The sequence below is a fragment of the Stigmatopora argus genome, chromosome 19 (genome assembly GCF_051989625.1).
Source record: "Stigmatopora argus isolate UIUO_Sarg chromosome 19, RoL_Sarg_1.0, whole genome shotgun sequence".
Taxonomy (NCBI): domain Eukaryota; kingdom Metazoa; phylum Chordata; class Actinopteri; order Syngnathiformes; family Syngnathidae; genus Stigmatopora; species Stigmatopora argus.
Window position 1 is genome coordinate 8,427,203 of NC_135405.1, and position 26,466 is coordinate 8,453,668.

Genomic DNA, 26,466 nt, shown 5'->3' on the forward strand with positions numbered 1-26,466 from the left:
ATGCTCCGTCTTGAAGCAGTAGTACTGGAGTCGGAATAGGGTCTGCGTGCTCGGGTTTCCCACCTTTTTCTGTGACTAGTCAGTAAATGCATTTGGCAACATACGGTTTGATGAATAATTTTTGTTTTGAATGTGTTGCCACCACAAGCAGAAAACATCCTCGATTTTTTTCGTTCAAATGACTCACATTTTCCACATTTAGGACCAGTCTGAATTTATCAGCGCTCATCAATTGGCATTCGTGGACAGCGGAAAGTCATAAAGCATTTTGATTGATGGTCTTTGGAGCTTAAGCGCTGTAATTTAATTAGGATACCATTGAGGACGATGCAGTTTGTTGCTTATAATTAAATTAACTCCTGTTAATTACATTTACAGGCCGTTGCTACTGTACTAGTGCATGGAACTGGAAAGTTTTGCAGGGATAGCTGAGCACAAAAATGAATGCATTTTTTTAAAGGGTTGACGCCGTTAATTCATGCAACAATGCAAGTCCTCCATTTTCTTTTTGTCATTTAGTTTAAGAAATAAATCATGATTATTGGAATCTTTTTTTACCCTTTTAGGTAAAAAAAAAGTGGTACAATTTAATGTTGATTTTGTGAAACTCAGACATCCAATCATAGGTCTATTTTCATTCTTCTGCTGTAAATTGCAGTGAATTTGCCATGATTAGACGTCAAATCTATTTGGAGTAGCAGGACTGGCCATAATAAATTCGGGATAGTTCGACCTTGGCAGGGGTCTGTATGTAAATAAAGTATGGTCATCATTTTGTTGGCATTGTCACAAATTCTCGATGAATTTTGGACACTATCATCACTTTGTTTTGCAGTGCTAAAATGTTTAAACAAATCTGCAGTAAAGATAGAAGGCTTTTTTTCTGTCTTAAATGATAACCACAAGTCAAAATTGTCTCTAATTTGGTCGCTTGGATGCTCCCCTCCCAGCTTCCATTTGTCATCCATAAATACTTGGATCTTCCTTTTTTTGCTGCAATGAAGACGAAAAGCAGCTTCTTGTCCACAATGTCCTAAATTCAGCTTTGGAAGGACGAGTCACGGCATTGTGAAATCATGTGAGGCGGGCAATTATCCGCCACTAGAAGAAGACAGCGGAGGCTTTTGTTTGCAGCATTGTCGCCGCCACACGGGCCGCACTCATAACGGCTCGCTTCTGAAACGGGAGACGCTCGCTGCCATCAGGCCGCCTTTGTTCTCGCCGGCAAATAAACAGATTGGAACATAATGGGCCGCTTATGTGTAAGATCACTTGGCGTGCCCTGCGCTCACTGAGTCACGGGCCTTGTGCGCCGTCCTCACACTTCCCAAGTGACACATTTCTGTTTATGGCTTTTGGGCGTCATGTGACTTGCGTCGGGCTTGCATCATCACGGCGACGGGGTGTTATTACGAGTGCTGACTTTGCAGTTCAGGCACATAACTGGACCAACCCGTCCGTGAAGTGTTCCACCACAGAAAAACAGAGGATGCAACTAAAGTGTTCCCACGCTCAATGTTTGTTTCCGTCCTTGCCATAACACCGTTTGTGGGTGGAATGCATCGGTAGAAGTTTCGAAGTCAGGGCTGCATTATTATTATTACTAATCTCAAATTTGATTTTGTAGTTCAAATAACGGGTTCATTAGGGATTATTACATTGAGAATTCAGCTTCTGCTGCACAGCTAATCTAGAAATTGTCATCATTAAGGGTTGATTAAGATGCTTAAATATCATATAAGCGACCTATCCGTTGGGTACTCGGACGTTTGGTCGCCGGACGTTTGGTCGCCCGGAGTTTGGTCGCCCGGACGTTTGGTCGCCGGACGTTTGACAACATGACAGAGAGTTTACTGTTGAAACCAGCTCTCAAAATTATATTCACGAGAGAGAGTTTAATATCTAAATATCTACTGTTGAAACCAGCTCTCAAAATTATATTTACCCGGGCGACCAAACGTCCGGGCGACCAAACGTCCGGGCGACCAAACGTCCGGGCGACCAAACGTCCGGGCGACCAAACGTCCGGGCGACCAAACGTCCGGGCGACCAAACGTCCGGGCGACCAAACGTCCGGGCGACCAAACGTCCGGGCGACCAAACGTCCGGGCGACCAAACGTCCGGCGACCAAACGTCCGGTCACGATCCGTTGGGTACATTTTATTGTGTTATCAATAGACAAGACAATCCATTCATTTCAGTTTTATTTTACATCGCTTACTGTTGCTCGAGATACTTTTTCACAATCCCAATATAGATTCAAACTAATTGACATTTTCGGCAATAATCGGGCAGTCCTTCTGTATATATGCAAGTATTTGAACACTACTATAGATGTATTACTAATCTGTTGTTTCTGGAGGTGCTTGGTATCAAAAGAAAATTTGAGAAACACTGTCCATGTCAATTTACTTGGAACAAAAGTTAAAGCAAGTTGTCTGCGAACACATAGCAATCACGCTCATCTGTCAGCATATACTTTTGAACTACAACTGAGTGTTTATGCTGCAGCTTGATTAAAATGAGCAATGAAGTGTTTGAGAGGAAGAAATCAGCAGCAGGCAGCCGCCTCTGCCAGTGATTTGACCTCCCCCAACCCCTGCTCCGTTTTTTATTCATATAAACTGTAAAAGCTATTCTTAATGCGTATTTAGGTTGCGCTTGTGCCATTTGATATTAAACATTTCCCTCTATTTTCCCCGCGACTCCAAAAACAGCCCTCCAGACACCACATAAAAGATCACTGGAACTCGTAGATAATCACTACTGGAGTCCATCAGAAAAAAATACTAAACTTTCCATGATACAATACAGCCTAACTCGCTAAATGAGTCACTTATTCAAAAGAATTGTGTAGCCTTGAAGATTAGATTTCTTCCTCTATGTTCGGTTTGCAATGAACTTTTACTTTTCCATGACTTGTGTTTGTCTTCCATTGAAAGTAATTCAAACTAGTTTCAATGAGCAGCAGCATTGGCAGGTAATTTCATTTTTGTGGCGTATTGGTACCGCGCAACACCAGTATAGGTGATGAGAAGGTGACTGCTCATTGGCTGCGAATGGATAGGTCTAAACCACATCCTCGTACGGCCAGACAATGCAAATTTCTATATTTGCGGTAGTCCTAAAAATATAGCCCAATGTGTCATCATTAATAATTTCATAGATATTTTAAAAGCTAAAAGGCAAAATGAATTAGAAATCAGATCTGGGTGAAAGAATGGGAGCTTTTTTTTTCCATTGGACCATATCGCTAAACCCTAGCTTCCACATTAGCTGTCATTATCCACTCGCACTTTTCCAGAAAGGAAAACAACCTCTGTCCGAGCTGAAGAAAGGAAGGAAACCATAGCGAGCGCGTGTAATTTTCAGCAACACGTGAAACCTCTATTATGTTTCTGCGAGAGCTTGTGATAACAACGTTGAAGGTGCTTACATGTGTGGTCCCGAGTGGTAGAGCGACGGGGTGGGCCTTCCAGAACCCAGACCAGAACTTACGGCGCGTCCAAACTCTTCATCTTTAACTTGAGTCGCCAGAGTATTCGGCCACCGGAGGAGAAAATCTTATGAATTAAATATTGTATTCCGTATCGTATTCCAGCCTTTCACGTGAATGCAGCTGTCAGGAATTGTCCAACACAGCAGGACTCCCATATTCCCCTTTCCAATACCATGCCTTGTTTACATCTAGCAACAGTGCGATTTAGAAACGTTAAATCCGCAAAATTCCAGGTTTCGCTTGAACTCCAGACGTCGTCACGAATGCAATCTTGCGTGACTCGCTCGGCTCCTCTTACGACGTAATTGTCCCAAATCCCCTCCAATCAAGGGCCTTCATCTTTGTGTTTTAGCCTCCGAAGCCCGAAAAACAAAAGCAGAAGCCAGAGTTGGCGTGTGATCTGGGATCGGTTGAGTTCAACCTCTGTCGTCCAGGTTCAGCATAGTGGAGGTGAGTAAATCTTAAAACACACTTTGACCTCTTTCAAAAATATTCAGATAATCTCATCTTCCCATTGTTTATCAATTGAAGTTCTGAACAGTAACGGTTTTCTAGAAAATGAACAAAATCAAAATCTGGTCCCTGCTTTCGATCTCCGTCCAATACGGCTGCTTTTGTATCGGGGGACCACATCGGATTTGGTTACAAGATCCAATCCGATCCGCTGAATAGGACTCCTTTCTTTTAGAAACTAACCCTATTAATCGGGCATTGGATCAACATTGGCTTGGCATCGGACCGATATTGGCAAAACCGATCTTGAAAAAAATTGCATAATAAGTCATAAAAGCAGCATCTGGACATCTCTACCAATCGTCTAAGTCTGCTCTGTAGATGTGACTGTTAAGTAGGGGATCTTCTATTATTGTCATAAAACCCCCAACAAAAACAATCACTTAAGATGAGACGTAATTTCAAAGTGGCTCACTGTATATGCGATGAAGCCAAATAAATACTAACAGGGTTCCTCTGCCGCCTTACGCCTTTCCTCGCCCTTTTTACATTTATTTTTCATTCCTTCTTTTTAGGCCGGGTCGTGACGTCTAAATTACTCTGCCGTCAGATTGCTGGTAATTTGCCGCGCTCGTCGCTCCCGCGCCTTTACCGCTTTTGACAGCGGGGCATCCGATCTCGTTGGCGCGGGGGCGCTAAAAGTTGTTATTCAGAAGGCTAACGTTTCCAAATATCCAGAAAATACAGCGGGGATATTTTTAGCGGGAAAGGTAAACGCCACGGCTGACACTGAGCATTAAATCTCCGAGTGAAAATAGCCGGCGTGTGTCTGGTCCATGCCCAGGGCGTGTTTGCCTGCCGCCAACAGCCGCAAGGCGACGTCCAATCCCGAGCTGCTCCCGTGACCCGGGAGGCATGTTCTTGTTTTAGCCGGCAAATATTTACCGAGCGGCTAGCGCCAAGGTAAATTCTTTGCCGCGCAGGAATACGGTAAGTGGCAAAGACGTGAGGAATTGCTGGGATTTAACGTCATTATTCTTCAGTGTCCTAAAACACACACATATGGAGGCTATTAAAATGCGTTTAATCACGGCTAATTGGGCCCCACCGACATCAATTATACAAATAACTATATAAGATTTCATAGCTCATAAATATATGCTTTATTGATTCAAGCACAGGATTTAAATATTTGACAATGGAACAAAACCTCAGCATAAAATCTGACACATGATTAGAAAATTGTGTTGAAATACAATCAATCCTAAAGTATTGAGACTTTGAGAGCAATTCCTATAATAATTTGCCCTGAAAATATTAGCGTTGCCATTAAGTCATGTATGAAATATATGATATTATATAGTGTATATATATATAAATATATATATTACCATGGGACCATGTGTCTAACAGATGTGTGTTCACCCATCCCAGGAAGACAATCCTGTCCAAGTAAGATTTCATCAAGCCAAAACTGTCACCCGAACACAAACATACTCACGTCTTATTCGTCAGAATTCAGCAATTGTGAGTGATATGGTAACAAAATAATATACAGAAATCAATAATTGAATACACTTTCCATCCGTGTCTAATTACGTTTGTTATTCAAACAATATCACTGAATGTCTATGCTTTGGATTCAACACTACATTTATTCATTCATTCATTGTACAAGCTTTTCATTATCATGGGGGTTGTGGGGGTGCTGGATTCTATGTCAGCCAACAACGGGCATTTAAACGAACGTGCTGACTACTGAGTTACTGAAGGCAATGAGCTTATTACAGTTTCAACCCGTTTTTTAATCGTACAACTTGGCAACCAAAGCTGCCATTATTTATTATTTCCTTTTACAGTGTCGACTAGTTGTCAATCAATGAAAGGGTGTATCCTATAAATAAAGTCGTAGGAGGAAACATAGACAAAACACACACAAATAATCCAACCCTAATGTTATTTTTATACACACCTTTATAATCATTTAAGTGACAATTTTGTGGGTAAATATGTGATGGAACATCCCTGCCTTTTATGCCTCTGGGATCAAATCCTCCCCCTTTTGTCTTCTTCTGCAGAGTCCCTGGCAAGTTAGCGACGCTAACCAGCTTCTCGCCTTCATTCCACACATTCCCGCCATGGCTTCTACGCGCACCTGACACACGGCGCATCAAACATTGGCCGGAACAGACGAAGGAGGCGTCTAGCCAGATATACGAGCCCTGACAGGATTGGACGCAAAGTTATTGTAACTTTAGGATGCGACAGCAACTTCACCCCTCAGAAGCATCTCCTCTCAAGGGACACGCCCCTCTACAAATCAGCTTCCTGCCACCTTTTCATGGAGTTGCCAGGCCGGCTTTTGCAGCACGTACGCGGCCTCCCCGGATCTCGCCGGGCAGCTTTCAGAGGGCAAAAAGCCGGCGCGAAGCTCCCGGCCGAGCCTACCGACGCACGGGGGAGAGCCTGGAAGCGCGGCTGAGGAAGAGGAGGCGCGGAAGGGAGGAGAGAGGGAAACCACAACGCCGGTCCAGCCCACCGCCGTGGTGACGTCGCGGGGGCACGTGAGCGAGGCTCTCCAGTGACGGCGCGTGGAGGGCAGGAAAAGCAGTTTTTAAAGCCGCTGGTGCCGTTTTGGGGTTTTTGCGCGAGGTGCTCCTCCAAAACAACCACAGAACCACAGACGCGCGGCTCGGGACTCGCCGTGGCCGGGGCGTCAATGGTTAATGGTCGCGGGCCAGCAGCACCAGTCAAAGGGACGGCGCTAAGCAAGTAAGTACACCGTAGCATCAGATTTTTTTTTTCTCCTCCTCCATAAAAACCAAACCAGCTTCTTCCTTGTGGTCATCCGAATAGTTGATAAACGCATGTCTCGCGGCTTGCCGAATTTCTTTTCTCACCCCCTGATCCTCCTCCCCCCTCGCAACATGGTTTAGGACGTGTCAAGGTTCACGGAAACCGCCGAGGAGCGAGAACTGGTCCCGGCATGGCGTCAAACAGCCTCTTCAGCACCGTCACACCATGCCAGCAGAACTTCTTCTGGGGTGAGTAGCGCTTGGATTCCTTACATGCTGCTTGGGAGTTTAGTGGGGAGTGGGTGTGTGGGTCAGGTGTTTGGATGTGGAGCATCCTCGATGACCAACAGAAGGAAACTTCTTATCTCTGATGGAGAGATGCAAAGCTTATTCCACTTGATAGAAGCTAAAGCTTGAGAACCTTCAGATGTGTAGTGGACAGTTCCAATTTTTCAATTCAATTTAGTGCAACATAGATCAAGCTTTAGATGCAACATTGTGGCCCTTGTTATAAAAGTGACTTTTAAACTGTGTTTTGCAAAAAAAAGTAGAACAAAACTGTTCAATGATGGCCATACGCAAGTGCTTTTTATTTGTTCTATTCCGTTTCTAGTCTAAAGAGTCCAAATTTTCATGGCAGAGTTGGAATCTCTTTTTGTCCGACAAAGCTCGAGTTCCACAAACCACGTTTTGGCACGTAGTACAAAAGCCAATATGTGAAAACTAATACTGTGTGTCCCAATTAAAATGTTTTCCATTGGCTTTATTCTGCCTGCATATCTAATTTAACGCAGCAGACGGATTTTTATATTTAACCACATAAGGACTGTCAGATCTGTAGACAATGCAACCATCCACTTTTGTTTAAGTGGAAAACCTCAACCATGTTTCTTCATATCAAGGAATTGTTGTTCTTTACGTATTTGAAGTTGGAATCCACATAGCTTGAATTTCTGGTACTACAAAACAGATTTTTATATAACATCACAAGCATGAGCACAGTTATTATAGCCCTATTTTAGTGCCTTCAGATTTTGTAAAAGGATGATCTTCAGATCTGAGGTGACCCAACTACGCTTCTACCTCTAAAAACGTTTGTTTTCCCTTTTGTCGGATTCGGCAACCACATTTTGGCAAAATACATTCTTGGAGCTTCCAATAAATGAAGCATTCGTCCATATTCAACACCCAAAGCTAAAGTCTTAAATTTCGCCAACTCTGCATTCAGATGATCTGTCAGATTATCAGATTTTAGTTCAACTCCCCCCCCCCAAAAAAAAAAACTCAAATTGAACTTGTTTTTATTTTTCATATATTAAAATATGGCAAATTTGAAGTTGTGTACTTTAAACTTGTTCAGGCAGTAACACTGGTGTTGATTATCGAATTATAAAGAACATAGCAAAACCCTTAAAGCTTCTTTTGTAAACAGTAAAAATATTCCACCACACAAAGCACTGTGATGTTATAATTGCAGTTTATTTGTAGTGTGTGTAGAAAATGTCACATGCATGATTGTTGTCAGACTTTTGTGCCCTGTAATTTATGGTTGTTGTCATGATATTTTAGCATTATGGTAATTTTCTTGTAGTCTATAAAGCAAAACAACATTGTGAAACTAGATTGATCCCCAAAAGTTGATTTTGAAAGATTCCTATCTGCTTAACAAAGTAGTTTTAGTCCCGTGTGCGCTGTAATTTATGTTTTTTGTTGTGGTCTTTGGGTATTGTGGTACTGGATCTAAATAGTTTCTCAGCCTGTGTTATTTTTATGGTAGAATCTGCAACAACATTGTGATGGAAACGAGCAAGACATCCCCAAAATAATTTTAAATAATTTGGATGCACTCTAAACAGTAGCGTTATGTTTTTGGTTGTGGGTTCTAATTTATAGTCTGTTTTTTTGCAATTGTTTTCTTGTCTTGAATGGAAATTCCGCCAATTTCTTGCCTAATTAAGGAGGGATATATTAGGGTGTGCAATTCGCAATAGTGAACAAAATCTTCACACCTCTGTGTGCTCTTTTTGTTGTTTGCACATTTTGTGGTATGCGTAATTAATTAGTAAATTCATATTTATTTTTAGCCCCCTGTAATTTATTGGCTTCTTTTGTTGTTGTTGTTGTTTTGGGGGATTTTTTTTGGCGACACTTTCCAATCAGGCAAGCTTAAGCGCTCAGATTTGCAACAAATATTTACGCGACTGCCGAGTCCAAATCAAATATCTACAAGATGTTTGTCAGAAGTCTCCTGGCTCCCCACACACATCTGCTGCGGGCCTCTCCACAGAAGCAGCGTCGGCCTCTTAATGCGCTCCAGCGTCTTCCACCAATCACCTCCGCCTATTACCGCGTTAACCTCTCACCTGCGGGGAGCGAGCCCGGCAGGAAATTGAAAGCAGGGCGATGCTCAGGTGCTAAGGGGAACGAGTACGGCGAGGGGAGGGGCGTCTCAGGCCGATGGGCTATCGATTCTCACGGCGACCCGCTGATTGATGTCGCCTCCGGCGCCTTTTTACGATCATCTGGCTTGTAAATCTGTCAGCGCCGCCACGAAATGTCCCCGGGACCACCAGAGCAATAGGCTGTGTTTGTAATTTTGAAATAAAAACAAGTATTATGTATCAGGGAAAAAGGAATGCACTTCTTAACTTAAATTGAGTCAAAGAAAAGGAGGGGGAAAAAACCTAACATAACGACTGAAGTTGTGTTTTTCCATTCTTGGTGTCCTTTGCCTTCATGAATTTGTATGTTTTAAAGAAAATAACACAATTCATGAAATAATACACTACATTTATTTTTTGTTTTATTAATTACGATTTATTTTTTCCCCAAAATGAATCCTTCAATTAATTCAATCAGTAGTTTATTTATGTTTAATTGCCCATCACAAAATACACGCAGGCAACACTAAAACTAGAAATGGATGTCAAATGAAGTGTGAGATCCCTCTCCAAAATTAATCTAAATAAAACAATTAAGGGAAAAAAAATCATAATTTGTGCATGAAAGGGTTAATATCCGATTTTTAATTGACCCCAAAGCTAAGGAAGGGAGAAATGATTTGTTTAACGTTTGTTTAATTGACCGCCCGCCCTCATACGAAGGAACATTCCTTTTTTTTAAAATGCTCGGACCTGAAAAATTGATTGCTAATTATTTGGCAGACCCCCAGGCAATGGCTCGCGGACCCCGGTTTGAGACGCCCTCACTTAGCTGACATTGGACATGTAAATTGCTATGTATATTTTGAGAGCACTAAGGATTAATCATCTTTTCCATCATCCGTCAACTTAAATCCCGCGCGTGAGATCCGAGACGTCCGCGATGTTTTCTCAACTCGTTCCTGCTGGACTCGCTTTTTTAAAAGGGGTGTGTGTATATGTGTGTGTGTGTGTGTGTGTGGCGGGGGTCTGTGTGCGTATGTGTACGTTGTGGCGTCAGCCTCTTTTTTTTGCCTTGAACGCAAGTTGCAAAAATCTTTGTTTTACTTGCCACAGCGCCACACTGCTGCCGTCACGGACACTTTTAATTTGGGCTCCCGGCGCATTCCCGCAGAAAGATGACGCGAACGAAATATTCCCATCGCCGTGGAGATTTGTCTTGGCCTTGGCTTTGCATTTAATTGCCCGAAATACATTTTCGGGCTTGGCAGAAAAGTCCTCAACCCATCCACAAGTGCCAATCCCTGTCTGGTTAGCATATAATAGGCCTATTAGAAACTTTAACATAGATAATTCGGTCTTTTGAGCCATTATCCTTGTGGGGATGGTTCTACATCAGCAGGATCCAGAAAGAAAAGCTGGGTATAGGTTGGAAAACTTATCGGAGCTCTTAGATATGAAAAGTTGTTGTAACAGGGGTCTCAAAGTCTAGCTGAGTGTGAGCCGAGTCTCGTATTCCTCCCCCAAAAATGGATTTTTATTAAAAACAGTTCAAGCCAGTTTAACAGTTCATCAAGACATGAACTTGATGGCTATTACAGTCACTTATCATTTATGGTATTGACGTTCTATGCTGTTTTATTCGTTAGTGTTGCAACTTTCTGCATGCGTTTCTGACACATCACTTTTCCTGAAAGCTGTTAGCTGCCTAAGTTTTGAGAAATACATAATTGGGACTGGGCGGCAAGGCATATTTTCCTCCAACTTGGTGCCTCTATGGAATTACATCTCAACCAAGTGACTAATGCTGCTAATCCACTTTGGCTAACTCATCGGCATACACTGCTGAAAACTGTCATGAGTTTGAATTATGGCAGCTTATACTTGAAGTAATTAAAAAAAAAGCTCCAAGACAAACAAACACGAAAATTTTATGCCAAGTACCGAGTCGCAAATTATTGTCTTGCGGGCCTCAATTGGCCCCCTGGCCACACATTTGATATCACCCCTGCATTAGTGTATTTACGCCCTGTACTTTCTTAACTTCCTATACGCTCTTAACTATAATTCAACAGATTACTCGAATAACTGACACAATTTAAAATAATATATAAACAATAGGGAATTGTCACTTCAGATCGATTAGACCACATGTGTCAAAGTGGCGGCCCGGGGGCCAAATCTGGCCCGCCGCATCATTTTGTGTGGCCCGGGAAAGTAAATCATGAGTGCCGACTTTCTGTTTTAGGATCAAATTAAAATGAAGAGTATAGATGTATATTAAATTTCCTGATTTTCCCCCTTTTATATCAATAATTGTAATTTTTTAATCTTTTCTTCTGTGTTTTTAGTTCAAAAATCATTTTGTAAAATCTAAAAATATATTTTAAAAAGCTAAATTAAACATTGTTTTAGATCTATAAAAAAACTGAATATCCAGGGCTTTTAATCCAGTTCTTTTAATCCATTTATTTAAAAAAATCTAAATATTATATCTAAAATGGTCCGGCCCGCATGAAATCAAGTTGACGTTAATGTGGCCCGTGAACCAACCCGAGATTGACACCCTTGGATTAGACATTGATCGCCATCCATCGCAGCAAATGACTGAACTCTAACTTTACTGGTTTGATTCTGTTGTGTAACGATTGGTAGCAAGTGTCACTAATAGTGGAAAAACATTCCTGCAAAGATAGTTTTTCTATTCGTACACCTCAATCTTTCTACCAGCGCGCCTAATGGTTTTACTGAGAACAAAGAGTGCACTAATCCTCAACCTGGATATCAAGGATCTCCAATAAATCCTCAAACAGCATTTCATTCCAACCACAAACTTGAGACATCTTAAAAGTCCAGTACAGGCACTTTCATTAATAGGTAATTTGGAAGAAAAAAAAAACGCTTCAGTGGCAGCTACTGTGCTCTTACTCGTCCTCAAAGGAGGCTCTCTTCGACCCGACCGCCGTGTCATTGAAGTCTCAAAATAGTGCACGTATAGCTTCACGAGCTAATAGCGCTTGTTATTAAAAACCCACGTAACTGCCATAGGCAAGCGGGGGCGTGTCTGCATCATCCCATTTTGCCGGTGAGGACAATTAATGGCTTTGTACGTTGTGGTAGTTAATAGGAGAGTGACAAGGTGTGGTAATGAGTGGTATTCTCATGCTTGTAGATAAACAAGTGATACCAGTAAGACGGGGACAACAGTTTAGATTTTACGTGATTGTGGGTCAGCTGCTTTTGCCAGTGACACAAAGTCTTTTAGAATCAAACTTCAGGTCATTGAAAATATAATACAGAATAATTCTGCGGGGATTATTATTTCGCCACCCGGTGCTGCAGTGGTTGTTTTTGGTAAGGGCAGCCTGGGATAGATTTCCACTGTGATTTTAAATGCGAATGGTTGTCCCTACGATTGGCTGGCGACCAGTTGAGGGTGGTGTCGCCTGCTGGCATAGGCTCCAGCACCCCTTGACCCAAGTGGTGTTGAAAATGAATGAATGAAATTGAAGTGTTAATTACCTACTGTCATTTAGTATGTCATTTTTTTAATTACTTCATTTAATTTGACTTCTGTAAACTACTCACTTTCTAAACAATTGTTGTCGGTTTAGAAAATAATTACGCATAAATTATACGCATATTTGAATGAATAAATGTTGAAATAAATCAAGGAAATTTCAGTAAAAAACATTTTTAAATGATAATTATAGTAATTAGAATTAACGTTGTAATGAGACATTTTTTTATGATTTACAAACATGTCAGTGTTAAATACTTTATTAATTACAGATTATAGTTAATCATTGTCTTTATTTTTTCCAACTCTTGGGAGCACTAATATCAATAATGTGTGTATATATAGATTTATTTTTCCATCCATAGCCAGTGATTTTGGAACGTTGATAAATGGCGGTTCACTGTAAACAGTGACATTGGACATAGAAAAACAAACAAATAAAATAAGATCAATAATTAGAAGGATTCCAACAGCAAATTGTTTAAACACCCAGCTACTTTTCCACAAATTCCCTCTTCCCTCGTCGAGGGTGTATTCAAGAGCGTGCAGCCTCGTGGGTGTTTGTTTTCGGCCCGTAATGATGTGAGCGAGAGCGTGGAGGTACAAGGCCTTACCTGTTCCTGGTGGCGAGGGAGGGAAGAGGTCAGCCTTCCTGCGTGTTGGTTTAGTCTGGCAGGAATGCGGCATCCCCTCCGATGTAAACTCACTTAACGGCGGCTCATGAAAGGAGCGACCGAGGTGGGATCTTAACCGTGTTCGGAGGTAATTTCCACTCTTGAGATGAGGAAACACAGAAGGTGTCGAAGCAGAAATGCCGATTTAAGTCTTTGAAAAGCACTCGCGTCAAAGCTGTCTTCGTATGATTGGCGAAACTTGCAGTTTTCATGAGTAGTTCAACGTAAAGTCGTGTCACTTGCGGTTGGCTAACCGTTTTACCGTCTTAGTCTTCAGTGCAAGGTGAGCCTCAGAATACCTGTAATTGTCAACCAACGTTGTAAAACTCACTTTCAAAACAGTGCCTTTATAGCCTTAGGTTGTTAACGCTCATTCGTGAAAGCAATTTAACAACTTTTATCGGCTTCTGTCACGAGTTTTGCTGGTCTAAAATACGAGGAGAATTTGCATTCGAAACGCTTCTGCAAACAGCAGTCACGATCCAAGTTTGAAAAAAAGAATTATCACTTGTTACCGGTCAAAATGGATTGGATGTCTAGTCAATGGAACTGAAAGATGAGCATTCACTGCCAGTCTCGCCACGTTCAATGAATATGACATGCATTTAATACGGGAGTTGATTTAAGAACATTTTCTGCCTCCTTTAGTGGCTAATTGTACTGCAATTTAAACTAGGGATATCCCAATCTGATTCAATTTTTTTTCCACTGTATTTTTTGCCAATACAAACCAAACTCTTTTGCCATTAGTTTACAATGAGAAACTGTCCCACTCAGCAGACATGTTTGCGTAGTGGATTGATTTACTGCAGTCAAAATTCTCAATGGTACTGAAAAAACTACTACTGGATTCCATCCCATCTTGTAACCTGCCTGATCCTCCAAAAATCGCCATATTGTGTGCCGATACCGATACTAAGTTTACTCGGATTGGGACATCACTGCTAGTTACCAGTCGACCAGTTCTGACCAAGTCGTACACCACTAAAAGCGCACTATTCTAAATTGTAATTCTATACTCGTGAAGAGATGCGCACATAGGATAATCTTGGTTCTGGCTAGCGTTGCAACGCGAGTAGTCGTGCACAGGTGTAGCCATCGCACGTGCACTTAAGGTGTCCATGACAGGAAGATCTGTCGTCTTGATTAATGCTCTCACTCAAACTGCCACCTGGAAACAATCCACCCCCTACGCTCTTCTGTTTTATTTTTTTTGAACGCCCCCGTACGTCCTTGCGTCTTAGCACGTGCATACCATGAGGGTCGACTGGTGTTGAGCAGATGCCACCGGGTAGGACGAGGGGGGTAACTCAAAGGGGAAGGAAAAGAAAAGAAAGGTACGTGTGAACAATAGCGGACGTGCAGCCGAGGGTGTTGAATGTCTTTAATAACACATTTTGCTCAAATTACCAACCTAACGGATCAAACGCATCCCTCGCGGCGACGCCCACTCTTTTTTTTTGCTTTTAAGGCCGTGTGGCCACCATGCCTGCTTCCGTTAGACCTCAGACTTGGCCATATGCATCCTCACTTATTGTTAAATTTATCGTTTTGTTGTGTTTACGGAAATGGATTTTACTTGTGTTCAAAGTAGTCCTCAAAAGTATCATCTTTTTTAACAAAGTTAAAAGTTGCTTCATATTTTAATATGTCGAATAACTCAAAATATGAGATGCAAGCCTTTGTGTAAGCATTCATTCATTCATTCTCTGTACCGGTTATATTCACAAGGGTCTCCGGGGGTGCTGGAGCCTATCACAGCTCATTTTGGTGGCCAGCCAATCACAGAGCACGAGGAGACGGACAACCATTCACACTAATGCCTATGGCAAATTTAGACGTTTGTCCAGGCTACTCTGCATGTTTTTGGAATGTGGGAGGAAACCGGAGTACCCGGAGAAAACCCACACAAGCCTGGGGAGAACTTGCAAACTTCACACATTGAGGACCCACCTAAGAACGAACCCTCGACCCCAGAACTGTGAGGCCGACCGACACTTTTTTTTTTACACTTACTCTTTTCCTGTGCGGTTCATAAAACCTTTACGACTGTAACGATTGGATTATTTCCAATTTCCGCACGACAGAGATACTTTTGTGTTGGCAAGCGAGGACAACCATGCGGTCCTTATTTTTTTTCAAAGCATCTCCCATCTGGCTAGGGGGGCGACCATTTAAGTCCTTCCCCCTCTTCTCCTTCTCTCCTCCTCACCCACGCCGTCAGGAAAAAGTAAAAAGCTGATGACAAAAGTAACTGGGCGGCGTACCACCTGTGGCACACGCTAACTCACATAATTACCTTGAACGTGGCCTAGAGACCCAAAAAGTGTGTGTGTGTGTGTGTGCAGGTGGATTTCAGTCTTTGAAGCTAAAATACAACACAGCGCTCAAATTGAAAGCTGGGCGGCTTTACAAACGCCCTCATTTCTACTTTATTTCCCCTCCTGGTAGAAAAGAGGAAAATCGGTATGCAGTCAGAGTTTAACCGAAAATTGGAAAAAACTAAGTCAAGTCACCTGAACGACTGTACCCAAAAAATAAAGCGATGAGGACCAAGAAGCTTCGTAGTTCTCCGGAAAAAAAATATGGTGTTTTGCATTTACAAGGACACATCAACTTATTTAATTACCCCTAATAAATCACTGTGCGATTGCGTCATCGTCGTCGTCTATAACCGACTCGTCATTTTAAGCAAGTCTGTTATTATAGCTGTCACCAAATTGCACAAGAATGTGTTTTGTTCCCAGAAAGTCGAATTAAAAATTATAGGAAAAGTTCATTGGTATGACAAAAAAAAGGAATTCAACAACATTTTAGAAAAGTTAATCTTCCTTCACTTGAAAACATAATTTTTAAACTCAAACAGCTACATAATTAACAGCAAGTTAAAATTCCTTCAATTCTCAGCCTTTAATTGTCCTCCAGAAAAAAAAAGACTAAAATTTCACGTATAATTTCCTAAAAAATTGTATCATATTGTAATATACTCAAAATTCATGTATCACATGTATGGCAATACATGATATACTCGTCATTTGATGAAAATATTCTTTAACCTGACGTTAAAACGTCCTATTAGTCAAAAACAGTGACCCCCACAAAAACTGTAATTATTGATTGCAAACTGCCCATATTTATTCAGGTTAAACCTTCAATTAACCATTTGAATTCTTTTTAGATTGTGGAATTTAATGGGCGTGGCCTGCTATTCAAATCCTGCCAAATGTTGTCAAAGTTTGTCCATAAAATCCCAAAGTGGAGCTCCTTTTCCGCTTGCCCGGCAACTTTCCCAACGTCAGGCGTCGCGCTAGCTCCCACTTTTGTCATTTTTCTTCTTTTTTTTTTCTTTCCGTCTCATCTTCCGCTTCCCCGGCGTCGTCTCTGTTCGCCATCACTCCACTCGAGTGAAGTCGGCGTCGTTTGTCTGGTATTTCCTTTAAAACGGGCGGAAAAGTAGGTCTTTCTTCCCGTCCTGATGCTGAATGAGCAAAAGGTACCGAGGAGACGGGAATATTTGATCAGAGTGATAGACGCTTTTGATGGAAATTTAAGATGCCGCGTGGAGAAAATCCACCCATTCAAAGTTAAACGACTGTGTCTGGAGCGCCTGCGTCTCGACACAAACAAAAACAACAAAAAAGCAATCCCTTCTGTTTTTTTATTATTGCTGACACTTTGCTGAATATAGACATTTTTGCTATTTACGTTGTTTTTATTTAATGGGAATAACAGGTATGTCCGTGTTTTTTGTACACCTAATGAGCATCTTACATTAGGATTTGCTTAAACGTGCATTTTTTTAAATATGTCATTTGAGAAACTCACCATATTTCACGAAGTAATGTATAAAAATAGCTTTTTCAACTTTAACTTTGAATTATCTAGGACAAAAAAATGCTATATGACTTTCCAAATGCAGCATATTTTTTTAAAAAGTAGTTATTATTGTTTCCGTTAGCATCGCTAATGTTGCGTTGAGTGAGTTTGAAGCGTGAGGACAGTGCTGACTGTGGTTTTTCATTTATTTATTTATTTTTAACAGCTTCTGGCGGTGATAAACTGTAATTTGGTGTAATTATTCTTTTTGCGAAAAGAACATCCTTTGGCTCACAGTATGATGGATATTTTCTTCCTTCTGACCGCATTTCCACTAGTAAATGGCCGTCCAAATATTCACGTCGAAAAGACGTCTGTGGTTTGGATTTATCAAGAATGCAAGGGAGGAACACAAAATAAGAGCACGAGCAATCAGTGAATATGAATTTTGGTAATGATAACACTGGGTTAGCAATGTTATGGGATTTAAAGTATAATTCACCATTCACAAATTCAACAATCAATGCATTTTTTCCGTAAACCTTTTAATTACTGAACCATTGACAGCGATAGATGTCCAACTCATTTATATTGGGATTGGTGGAATAAATTTAACCAAATATTTTTTTTTTAAGCTGAAACATTTATCAATTAAAGATACATTTAAAATCATAAGGGTTCAAATGTGGGAAATGGATTCTAATTTGAAAAAGAAAATGAATAATGAGTTTCACTGGCGAATGCACGTCCAATCATAATCGTGATCCAACCAATCACTGGCAATTTGGATTGGACGTGTATTCCCATCAGTTGCAGCCAATTAGTTAAAATTGGAATCAACATTTTCTGAAAGTAAAGTAAAAAAAACATCACAATGAGTCAAAAATTGGATTGTACATAAAACAAACAGGCAAAATATACCCAACTCAGAAAAACAACATTTTAAAAATGTCTTCCAAATATGAAAAAATTAAACAAATCATAATGAAAACATGTTATAAACCTAATCTAGATTAAACTCCGTAACAATAATTTCTTCCCTGCTCATCACCTGCAAGTCTATTTTGAAAATCTGTTTGGCAGGAAGTCAAACATTTGACTGGCGTTATTTCGAAGCCAAGATGGATGCTTTAATTGTCTGTCGGTGAGCGACGACCCAACACGGGAACCTCATTTTTTTTCTTCCCGGTTCTCCTGAGATTTCACGCGTGATCTACGAGGCCGTAAAGAAATCCGGCTTTAGAGATTTAAAGCCGCTCGTATTTCACACGCGCAATTTTAGTGTCAGCTCGCGACCGCATCCCGCCGAAAGCGTTGCCATCGTACAACAGCGTGAATGTTTAAGACTTGGAGAATGATTTTCCCGTTGGGACTCGCTGGCGTCGGAGCACAGCCGACGGGAATGTTTGGAGAAAAGACACTAAAGCGGCTGCGCAACTTTTTCCCCCCCGTCCATTGTTCTCATGTGGCTCTTGTCTGGCAGGAATGAGTCAAAATTTGGACATCTATCGCTGTCAATGGAGTCAAATCCAGCGCGAAAACAGTCGGGTTGCAGAGTTCAGCGGTGCGGTGTGGCTCGTAAAATGTTGACAGGAGATCCAAACCCTCAAAAAATCATTCACCGTCGCGATTATTATTATTATTTCCTGTTTGTCCCAGTTTGACTGCAATGCGTTTTGACAGGCCGTCTTTTCCTGCCAATGACATGAATGAGTGATTGTCAGTGAAATGAAGACAACAATTTCGCTTAGTCTGCAGCAAAAGCTCGTCTTTCTCAATTTATCCACATGTTTAATTAATTTAGGAATGGGAAACTATAATATGAGAACTGTTCCACTAAAGCTAGACATTTCTGACTGTGTCAAAACTAGTAATGATGCTTTCTAGTGGTGACATATGTTTGTTCACATTTTTTATGTTATCGGGGATTTTTAGGGTTTCGAATAAACTCCCTCATCAGAAACTTTCACAACAAAGTTTGCGTTGCCCATTAAGAGATTTAAGAAATCTACTAAAAACAAAAAAAAATTGAGGGTCGCACCAATTTTCCATGAATTCGGGAGTTGTTGTTTTTTCAAATTTGAAGGACAGAATACGATTCCATGACCAATTCTGATTTAGATTTAATTTAAAAGCACAATAAAGTTAGCCCTCGAACACCCGCAATACTAAAACGCATCAGAATAAGTAGTAACGTATCAGTTTTATTTTTCATACTTATCATCTGAAACTAAAGGCAAAAACGCTGATCTAACATCTGGACAACAAATATTTTATTACACTTAATAATAATAAATATAAAGATACAGTAGAACGTCAGTCTTTCCTGGCCTTCGCCACGTTCGCTCAACCTGGAAGCGGACGCGATAACCGATAGCTTCCCGGTGTGCGGCGCTCGACATCCCCGCGGCCGCCGTATCCCCCTCGCTTGAACCTCGTTAATCAGCCGCCATGGCATCAATCATCCCCAGTCGTGACAGACCGGCGCCGAGATCAGCGGAGTAGAAACGGCGGCCGATAAATCCGCTGTTAGTTTTACCTCGCCCAATGAAACGCCGGTCCGGATAACATGAGACCAGCTCATCTTTGCTGATGTACTCATAATATTTTGATACTCGTGTGCCGGGAGGAAGCGGGCCGCTGAAAACGCACAGAGGAGAGGAAAGGGGGCGGGGGGCGGGGGGCGTCGAGTGGAATGTTGGCCCGGAACAAACGTCTATATTGTCTTTAGCACCTTTGGAGGCTCAGCGTCCAAGAACAACGCTCCTTACCGGGTTCCCGTCGTGCTCCTCGATACGCCGCATTTCCTCTCAAACTAATCCTTGTGGAGGTAGGCGAATTCGTCGTTTGATTAATACAGGCAACCCCACTTTTTTTGTATGGCTTTTTACGGTATACATGAAGGTCTAGGTCAGGGATGTCAAAATCAGTTTGCTTCGCGGGCCACTTTAAGGCCAACGAGATCTCAATGTCGGCCGGAACACATCAACAAGGGCTGGCTCTAGAGGTGACTGTGTATTTCCCTTCAAAAAGAGTGCATTCACTCAAAGCACCTTCTCTGTCCGTGCCTGACATACCTGGAACTCAATACCAATTACCATACGTGAACTCCCACGCCAATCATCTTAAAGCTTGGCTGTTACACAAACATAATTGAGATCACAACCCTGTCTAAAACTGTGCTACTTGTTTGTATGTGTCATCATTTACTTTCAACCTGCACAAGGGACTAAAGATGAAAATTAGCCCTCGGCTACAATCTTACATATTTACGTACAGTTCATTAACATAAATACAAATATGGTCATTAATATGTGCTGTCCCTCATTAAATAAATCAAACTCAAACATTTTATTTTTGGCCCAAAACGTTAACTTGCCGCCATCTTTGATGGCGACACATGGAATGCAATGTTCATTCGCTGCCAGCCTCCCAGTTCATATTGATAAGATGTCTACGGCTGTTAGATGAAGTTAAATTCTCAACAGAAGGATGGAAAGAGCCACACTACGGTTAGCAGTGTCTTTTACGTTCAATGGATGTTTGCATGTGTGTGGGTTTGTTGTCAAATCGTGGGACTTTTGCAAAAAGATTGGATTTTTATCAGGACCATAGAAAGCGAAATATGAACTTTCCTGGTGTGAATAGAAACTTTGCAGTGGCAAATCAAGACCTTGAAGCAAACGTCTATCTGTCTTCACAATGTAATGTTACTCCATAGTCTCCCATTTCTCGAGAGCGTGTTTACTTTTTGCACAAAGTTGAAAACTGTTTATTTAAATTCCTTTAGATTTGCCGGTAACATGTTTAAGGTTTGCCGTCCTTTTGCCCCAATTCAGCTGGGAAAAGCTCCAGCAGACCCACGACCCTACAATAAGTGCTACAAATAATGGATGGATTTTGCATATGGTTTCTCTATACTCTGGGTTTTCACTGTTTAAATACGGGTTCAGAAAAGTATATCCTTCGAAACAAATGTGCCTTAGCGCAATCGGATCTGATTGAGTGACAGAAGGGAAAAGCAGACAACCTTGGAGAGACTCTAGGCCAAAAGTGTGGTGGCTCCAGGCAGGGTTTGATGGCTGGCGTGGCTGAACTGAAGTGAAGGGCTAATAATAGTATAACGAGTGACACAAAGGCTGTATAGAAAGCGGCGTGGGCCAAAAACGCCTCGAGCCTCCAAAGATATTTGGTTGCGTGCAAAAGCGGAAAAGTTGAAATCCCGTCTTTTTTTGTCGGCCGGTTTTTGGCCGCCAACCCGGGCGCTGTCATTCCATCAACAAACCATACCATTTTGTCTGTTTCCATTGTAAAGCAGCCCAAAGTATGCCTTTGTTTAGTTCAGGGGTGTCCAAACTACGCCCCCTTGCTCAGTTTTAAGTGGCCAGCGGCAAATGATGAAACTATCATTGGATGTGGCCCGCACAAGAGGCTTAAATTTAGCCTATATTGCACTGCTCAGATTTACTACTAGATGGAGCTAGTCTCTTTAATAATTCATTATATAAAAGTACTATTTTTTTAAATATCCTCTCTTCTTTGAATTGTTTTGTTACTTATAACCCTTAACTATGGAAGCAATCAAACCCTTATAAATCGCAAATAATTCCAATTAAAATAAATAGACATTGTCGGAAAAAAATAAATACAAAATAGTGCAGCCTGTGACTATTTTGCTCTGGAATTGTTATTTATTTAATTTTGACAACCTTAGACGTCCAATCCATTTGAAATGGGAGGAGCTGGAAACAATTGAATAATAATGATCTAAGTTTTTTTATTATCAATTCTCTAACTACTACACCATTTAATCTGCTATAATAGCATTTGAATACATGTCCTCTCTCCCTGAAAGAGTTTAAAAAATAAAAAATCATGCCAGGATTTATACCGCATACCGTCCCACTGCAAGACCATCTGAAATGTACCGCGCATTTTGATAGAAACACGTCGCCCCCTCACATGTGTCCTTGGGACTCTTTTAACGCTCTCAGGTCTCGCTGCTTTATTTTCCCTGCCAGCCCACAGAAGTTCCTCTCTGGTGCTTATTTTTGCCTGCAAGTGATGTCAATTAGAGACCTCCGTGAAGGCGCTAGGCGGCAGACAGTCAGAGCCCAGAGAAAATTGTCCTCCCAAACCCCTCCGCCCTCCTCAACTGCTTCGCCATCATTTGCTGGCGATACGGCATAATCTCTGGCCTTTAACCTATAAAATAAGGCCGCTCGGTGTACTCCGGAAAGGCCGGCCAGGTGACAAACATTCATTACGACCGCCGTGAGGTCAGCGCGAGTAAGGTTACCGGACGTCGTCATCTACTGCCCTCAAGCAGGTCAACCGTCTCCGGTGCCGGCCTTCCCCGGCCCGCTTTCATCCCGCTGATTGGCTCTGTTGGCCGTATCCCTGACCTGGCTGGGCTGGCAAACAAAAACGGCGTGGAAACATCTCGCCCGAAGCCTAGTCGGCGGCCTTCTCCGAGAAACTGTAATTAAGGGTCTTGAAAAATGCACCGCTGTGAAATGGAGCCTTAATCCTCCCGCCTTTTCCCTTACTCGCTGATGACGCTGCTTTAAAAAAAAACTGAAAAAACAGAGCAGGCCTCTGTTGCTCGCTCATTTTTTCACAATTTGTACTATCATACATTCACAACTGTGTCTTGACTTACAAGTTATATTTTCAAGAAAGACCAGATTGCCTTGTTTTCTTTCTATTATTATGACTATTATTGTACTTTAGCCTCCGGGAAAACCTTTTCACTGCTCACTGCTTTAACTCACTTCTGAATTTCATAATGATGGGTTGTTTACTATCATGCTTGTCTTGTCTGAATTATGATGACAGACTGTTATCGCTAAATGCTAGTTCGTTAACAACACTATGGGCAGGCGTGTAGAAATAATTGTGGTTTGAAGCAACTCCAGGTTGAGATAGGAACAAAAATGCTTGAGTGATATGTATAAACAATATGTCGACATCATAGAAAGCCTAAGTGATAAAACCACGCTTTGTTGCTGCTGCCAAACGGAAACCAACAAATACAAAGATTATATTGCCCATTTTAGATTAGGATATGCCAACATCTTGACTTTGTCCTTTGTTATTGAATGTTTTTATCATTTTGCGATCTTTACACGCAGCACGGTTTCGTAAAATTGCCTCGTAGTTCCTAAAATTATATATATAAATCCTACTTTGACTCTTCACGTAGCAAAACACACACGCTTCCCAGAAAACTTCAGAGTTGTGCATGTGAATGCTTGTTTATTTTTAATCTCTAATTCAGATAAAATCGGGACGGCTCATGTTCATGTTTGAGAATGTCGAAAGCGTATGTCAAGAGGGAAAAGTAACCTGACCATCATCTTGACCATCATTCCAGAAGCACATCCCAATTTAGAGTTGCACACCTTCAGTGCAGTACTACTTTCCATTTTAGATGAAACTTTGGAGTTCCAAGTACTTCAAAACCCAAAGGAAGCATGCTTTACTTATTATTTAAACATAAGGACTCAATAGAGATCTCTTTTTGTTCCAATAGTGCGTTTAATATCTCCTCCATTTACAGTTAACCTTTTGCAAAGGTCAAAACTGTAGTTTATCTTTATGTTATACATTTTTACCTTTCGCTTACTGGTGGGTTTTCCTCAGCTAAATAACGGCTCCCTCACAGTTACACACTTGCAGAAAGATTGGCGTAAAACAAAATGTATTCTAATCTAGTTCACTTAAAAGACGTGTGCCTCTTATTCTGGAAGGAATCAAAGCATGGGGATGCAATAAAAGTCGTTTGAGTGCAACGGAAAAGCAGCATTGGCATTGCACACACACACACACACACACGGACACACACACGGACACACACGTGTTCTTGTATGTGTGATGTGGCAGCCAGGAGACTGACTGGAGACTGATGTCCAATCAGGGGGTTGAGAAAGGGAGCGAGGATGAATGAGAGCCTCACAGAGCGTCAATGATGCCCTCTACAGTAGACACACTAAGGCCACAGATGCACAAGCACATAAAACTTTTCTTTTTTGTTCATTTCCCAAATATGGAAAATGTACCAAACTCTACATATGTATGTTTTTGAAGTGAGAAAAAATGTGTCCACTAATAGCAAGGCTCTGTATGTATAGTGAGTAGTTTTACAGATGTCATTTATTTTGTTGGCATACTTTTTTATTGGCTTTCTGATGGCTCGCCACCAATTCCTGCTGCACAAAGTCAGCTGGGATAGGCTCTAGCACCCCCTGCGAACCTGTACAGAAAGTGAATGAATGGTATTTTACAGAATGTATGGTTTTTTTTTAGTTTTTAGTGTGTTTTGTAACCTTCTTAAAATAATTGGTTGCGTCATGTATTGTAAAAAAATGTCGGTAAATGAAAATCTAGAATTCAACATTTTAGTTAATTTGTGTTAATTGCATCACAAAAGCATCTTTCTTTACACCATTTATTTTTTAAGGGGTGTATTTGAAATTCATATAATAGATACCATTTTTTGTAATTAAACTTTTTTGCCCACCAGATGGGAGCAGAATATTTCTGAAAGATTTTCAAGATATTATTTTCTGCCTATTTTTGTAAACACCACTTCAATACTATGTCAAGTTTTCCTATTCTCAATTCCGCGACTATTGTCAATATATTTACTTTTACAAACAATTGCTGCACATTTCCAGTCAGTCTGAATAGTTCATGACGAGAAACGTGAATGAGACGTGTGTGAATTGTGACAATTGTGCACCTTTTATTTGTTTGAAAGATATTTTTATATTCAAGTTATGAATCATAACTGGCCCAGTCACTTGTAGTTCCTGCGTGACGGAAAACGCCTAAACCAGGGGTGGGCAAACTATTCCCGAAAGGTGCAGGTTTTCGATCCAACCTATAGGAGGAAACCTTTTCACCAATCTGGTATCTTAGAAGTGTAATCAGTGGATTGCAGTCAGGTGCTTCTTGTTTTCTACAGAAATCTCATTGGTTAAGTACTTTTGCTGGATCAGTTGCAACAAAATCCTGCACCCCCAGTGGTCCTCGTGGACCGGTTTACCCAGCCCTGGTCTAGACTTTTTGTTATGCTTTGTGGGGCACCCCACGCGTGGCTGTCCATTTGATGTTATTTATAGCTGCACGTGCGTGGTGGACGCCACAGAGACCACCACGACCACCCTCCTCTTCCTCCTCCTCCTCCTCCCCCTCCCCTTCCTCCCTTTTCTCACACTCCCCACGCGTGGTTTTCCTCCTGCTGCCCGGGAGAAAGCAGGCTTTCCGACTGGCGGTGCTACCGAGGAAGGATCCCGACTTTTGTCGTTGACTTTTGACTTTGCCTATCGGCGATTCCGTCTGCGATTTAATCGACTCCGATTGTGTGTCATGCGCATCCCCGTAGACCCGAGCGCCAGTCGGAGGTTCAGCCCGCCGTCCAGCAGCTTGCAGCCGCTCACGGGGAAGATGACGGAGGGGAGCTCGCCCGTTGGCGGCGGCGGTGGCGGTGGCGGAGGAGGAGGCGGCAACGGCGGAGGGCAAGCGGACGTGGTCTCGGCGGTGGTGCCTCGGCTGCGCGCCCACGAGAACCGCAGCATGGCCGAGATCATCGCCGATCACCCGGCCGAGTTGGTGCGCACCGACAGCCCCAACTTTTTGTGCTCCGTGCTGCCGTCGCACTGGCGCTGTAACAAGACGCTACCGGTTGCCTTTAAGGTGAGTCCCCAGTCTACGTGATTTCACGTTTTTTTGCTTTTATTCGGGTTTTTTTTTTCCATCTGGTAACGTGACAATCAATGCCCATTTAGCCCTATCGTTCCACTATTTGGTCAATTCACAATTGCTCACCATAACCAGGGGTCTTTATTAAAAGTAGGATGAAGATCTTATTTTGAGTACAGAAAGTTACAATTTGTTTTAACCCTTTCAAGAACAGTGCTCACATAGTTATTGAAAAGCCAAGTTGTTTTTGGTAATTGAATGTTTTTTTTTCTTCAAACATTTCAATATTAGCATGTATTCTAATTATTATTGTGTTTCTTTATTATTTTATCACCATTAATCAATGCATAAATGCAAACTATAAATAAAAACTAAGTTGATGAAATTAAAATGAAGAAAAACAAACTTCTGAGGACACCAAGGAATACTCTAAAGTTGTTGTTTTTTCCCCTAATATTTAACTCATACTATGACATTGTCCAATCCAGTTTGACAGGGAGGGGCGATCACTTCATTGGCCCCTCCCATTAAAAATTTATTGGACGTCTAGTGCAGTCAATGGTAGCCAATGATTTAAATGAATGAAAAAAACATAACTGATAGATGAAAGGGTTATTTAAA

General features: G+C 41.6%; 1 protein-coding gene across 1 annotated transcript in view; it reads left to right on the top strand.

Moving 5' to 3' along the window:
• The window catches only part of runx2b (RUNX family transcription factor 2b), a 51,041-nt gene that overhangs the window by 10,084 nt on the left and 14,491 nt on the right, over positions 1-26,466 (top strand). Inside the window, exons 2-5 of the mRNA XM_077587618.1 lie at positions 3,853-3,950; positions 6,032-6,725; positions 6,890-6,997; positions 25,529-25,839. Coding sequence (XP_077443744.1) covers positions 6,940-6,997; positions 25,529-25,839 — 369 coding nt within the window. The 5' untranslated portion in view covers positions 3,853-3,950; positions 6,032-6,725; positions 6,890-6,939. The remainder of the gene's footprint in view (positions 1-3,852; positions 3,951-6,031; positions 6,726-6,889; positions 6,998-25,528; positions 25,840-26,466) is intronic.